The sequence below is a fragment of the Bidens hawaiensis genome, unplaced genomic scaffold (assembly GCF_021521415.1).
Source record: "Bidens hawaiensis isolate Kalapana, Puna unplaced genomic scaffold, B.hawaiensis_p1.1 tig00079486_1, whole genome shotgun sequence".
In the NCBI taxonomy this organism is placed as follows: Eukaryota; Viridiplantae; Streptophyta; class Magnoliopsida; order Asterales; family Asteraceae; genus Bidens; species Bidens hawaiensis.
Window position 1 is genome coordinate 14,371 of NW_027506744.1, and position 4,111 is coordinate 18,481.

The following is a 4,111-nucleotide window of genomic DNA, read 5'->3' on the forward strand; positions in this document are numbered from 1 at the left end:
AAATTGCATCACTTGAAGTCTCGATTTTGAAGTTAACAATTTCCCCAAAACCAAAACTTTGATTTTTAAATTATATAACTTTATGTTGAAAAATAATGATTTAAGTAATTCATACGGTTATTTAGGAATTCAATTTCATAATTATGCAGTCAATTTCAGTTTTAAACTTGACACAACTTGCTTTCAATTTGTGTTAGTTGATATATAAGCTTGTTAGCATCTTGATTGCGAAGATATTAAACAAAATTCGTCCGAATGGAATGAGGCATGTAAAAGACAATTAGATTTCAAGTCTAAATCTTGATTGTATTATTAATTGTTATGATTACTTGATTACAAATAACCCGTATTTATAATCATTCCTTGTTAGACAAGTATATAAGAGAAGCTAACTCAAAAACCCTAGGTTTGTAAGTACGACAATCAGGTCCCCATACTTACGAAAGGTTAGACTAACATCATGAGTCTGAAGAACTCGGACACATGGTGATTGATCTCACATCTAGGTTTAAAGCGATGGTTGAAGAACAACGTGCCTTGATCACCGATGGTTGTAATGTTTACGAGAATTGTGAGGGTGATGACTACACTGTCATTTAGCATCGCTCAAAAAGTGGTGGCATTGATGACGGTAGGAAGTACTGACTTCTTGTCATCCAACAAGTTAACAAAGACTTAATAAAAAACTTAACCAAATCGGGGGGTTTTACAAGCTGTCGGTTTTTTTCCCTTTCCCCCCTTTTTTCAATTCTCTACTCTAATATCTTTGTTGTAATCTTTTTTTCTATTACTCTGATCGTATATAGTGTAGTTGTATCTTTTTATTCCCTAAGTCATTTTTTTAGCTACACACACATTGCCTTAGGTTAAAAAAAAAGACTTTCTAGTCAATGGTGACCTTCCATGGATTCACATATATAAGCCGCGACTAAAGTTGCAAAAATAAGAGCTTGAATACCATTTGTAAATAATCCAAGGAACATGACGGAGATATGAACCACTGAAGGTACTAAAGAAGCAAGAACAACAATTACTAATTCATCGGCTAATATATGGTGTCATCCTTGAGCGTCAAACTAATGATGGATGGTTGAAATCTTGTCCAAGATATGGACACACATGGCTATGAAGAGACACACCAGTAAGTCCGAATTACCATCGTTATTTAAAAAAACATATTAAATGCTTTTAACAGCCTAATATAAAATGAATCCATCATAGAACATGGAACATCAAAAATGAATTTTGAGTTCCCAATAACACGCTAGTGATATAAGACGCTAGCACGATATCAAAGCCCTATCCGATTTGAATATCGCAATCGCAACATCAGTATTCTAGAATCTACTATAATATAACGTAAGACAAGTCACGTTTTGTTTTTGCAATTTAAACAAATGAAAGAATTACAGATACACACGCATTATACAAGTCTAGGGTCAATTACACCAGCCTTCATCTAGAAACTGAGTGGCATTTACGTAATTATGACCATAAAGTCATTGACCCTATATATAGGCCGTTGGGGTTAGGTAGTGCAAAATCATTCTAGTCGTATATTTTGAAAGAGTATTTGTAAGCTATAAGATATATAATCGAAGGGAATATTAGAAGGAGTTGTGATTGGGTGCCACAACGTTGATCAGTGGAAGGAACAGCTTGATAAGCACAAGGCTTCTCAGAAACTGGTATATTATTAACCCTAAATCCCCCCTTTTTTATTCAATTTTTAATAATTTCTTATATATGTTTACACGTTACGCACTCGATTATGTTGAATTCGATGTTGTTAATGTTGTCGATGAAGTTTATAAGCTTGATTTTCGTTTTAGGGTTCATTGATTAGATTATACCGATCGGTAATCGATTCATTCGATCATTTTTCGTTTGATATTGATTCCTGGTTTTGTATTAACATCTTTAATCGCGACATATCTTTGCTGAATTTAGGGTTTAGCATAGTGGTGTACACGAGCGGCTGAGTTTGATCTGGGATCATTTCGAGCTCTATTTTAAAGCTCAAGCTCGGTTCATGAGTAGTTTTCAAGCTTGAGCTTGGCTCGTTAAATTATTATTAATTAAACTAGTTTGATCCTCCCGTGTTACGGGAGTTTATTTAAACTTTTGTTTTTAATCGTTTTGCTAATTTATGATGATTATTTTATTTTTTAATGTAGTTTTGTTTTAATTTAATACATATATATTAGTTTGTTATTATATTTTTTAACGTTTGGGTTTATCAGTTGAGATGTTTAGGTTTTTTAGATTTTTAACGAACAAACATAAACAAACACGAGCATGTTGATTTTTTTAAATGTACAAACATGAACACAAATATATGTCTAATCAAAAAAGAGGCGTTGATTTAGTTGACGATGATTGGTAGTGTTGGAAGTTAACCGATGATGGAGATGATAGACCAGTAACGAAGAACATGTAAAGCAAATAAATTAAATTAGGGTTTGATAATGAAAGAGTTTATCAATAAAGGAGATCTTATAAAACATTTGAGGGCTATTAGAGTTTGGTAAGACACATAACCCGTGAATGTTATTCTTTGATAATTAAGGGTTATTTCACAAATAAATGAGATGTTATAACCCGTTTAAGGGTTATCCGGGTTTGGTGAGACCCGTAACCCATGAAAATTATTGTTTGTTTATGAAATAGTTTTACAATTAGATGAGATGTTATAACCCATTTAAAGACTATCCGGGTTTGGTGAAACCCATACCCGCGAATTCGGGTCAATTGCATGAGAAGCCTCCATTTACAAATCAAGCAATCTGGAGGCTCTAGAGAATGGGGGGAACAACCTGAGAGCGACACCTAAGATTTTATGGTAGGCAATTATATAGATAGTTAGATTATATATTTATAAATTTATAATTGTTTTTGCATATATTTCTAAATTCTAGTTATACTTTTATATAAAATATAATATATATATTATTTAGTTGTTTTTATCATATGTAGTTGTTTTTATAATACTTTTACATATAATAATAATGATTAAATAAATATATATCGAACATTTTGAAATTTAATTATTATATAAATAATATGCTTGTTTAGGCTCACGAGCCGGCTAGTTTAGGTTCACGAGCCGGATCGAGAAGTGAAGCTCGGGCTCGTTTACGCCCCTAGTTTTGGGTTGCCTATCTTTATCAGGAGTTGTATACTTGTATTGGTTATGAATTTCCTGTAAATAGACGGATCTTTGATTGCATTCCGTTTTTATGAACTTGTCGACAGGCGGTTGTGGATTTCACCGCATCATGGTGTGGTCCTTGTCGTGTGATTGCACCGGTGGTTGCTGATTTTGCTAAGAAGATGCCACATGTTACCTTCCTGAAGGTGGATGTTGATGAAGTTGAGGTAATATTACACACCCAAATATGCTCTTATGTTTTTTTTTTCCTTTAAATTTAGTAGATTTTACTTATGGATTGACAATCGTTGACGGTTTGATTACAGAGTGTTGCGCAAGAGTATTCAGTGGAAGCAATGCCGACATTCCTGTTCTTTAAGAATGGAGTGGTGGTAGACAAGTTTGTGGGTGCTAAGAAGGATGGTCTCCATGCCTGTATTGTTAAGAATTCTGAAGCAGCTCCTGCTACTGCATCTGCTTAGCTTCTAGATGTTCATCATCATTAACTTATGTCTCTCTTTTTATTTCTTTTGGGATTAGTGATAAAATCTTAAGTCTTGCATATTGTCTGTATAATTGTGGTTTGTAAATCTGTTATTTCTGTGAAGTTTATGCATATTATGGTGATTATTGATTATTATTGTGTGGATATTATTCCTTTTCATCATATTGTGATCATAACAAATTCACATCTTGCTACTACTTTTACACATTATCAATTCTAGTTCAAGAAAGTACATAAATCATAAGTTACGCAAGTGTAAAAAGTAGATAGCAAATTCAAGTATCAGTTATGTTATGACGAAAAGACAATATTTAGGGCATACGATATGGAGCTTTATCTCCCTCATCATCCTACTCCGGTACCAAGTTAGGCGGATGGTGTTCCTACTCCTCCATCCTTCCCTAAAACGCCCCCACTTCTCTCTACCTTTTCTTTGTTTCGCTCCTACGCTCACC

At 33.6% G+C, this 4,111-nt stretch overlaps 1 protein-coding gene across 1 annotated transcript; it reads left to right on the plus strand.

Annotated features, from left to right (window-relative positions):
* Positions 1–483: 483 nt before the first annotated feature.
* Positions 484–3,788, plus strand: LOC143618489 (thioredoxin H1-like). The gene is made up of 4 exons (XM_077090693.1): positions 484–591; positions 1,602–1,688; positions 3,256–3,378; positions 3,478–3,788. Exons 1-4 carry the CDS (start codon positions 484–486, stop codon positions 3,631–3,633), a joined length of 474 nt encoding a protein of 157 aa, XP_076946808.1. The 3' UTR covers positions 3,634–3,788.
* The last annotated feature ends 323 nt before the right edge of the window (positions 3,789–4,111 follow it).

Bases quoted from the DNA above. Each gene is read 5' to 3' on its own strand.
- LOC143618489 (XM_077090693.1), top strand. From the start codon at position 484: ATGGTGATTGATCTCACATCTAGGTTTAAAGCGATGGTTGAAGAACAA. The intron at 1,689-3,255 runs GTATATTATTAA...ACTTGTCGACAG, and splicing joins ACAAGGCTTCTCAGAAACTG to GCGGTTGTGGATTTCACCGC. The intron at 3,379-3,477 runs GTAATATTACAC...GTTTGATTACAG, and splicing joins TGGATGTTGATGAAGTTGAG to AGTGTTGCGCAAGAGTATTC.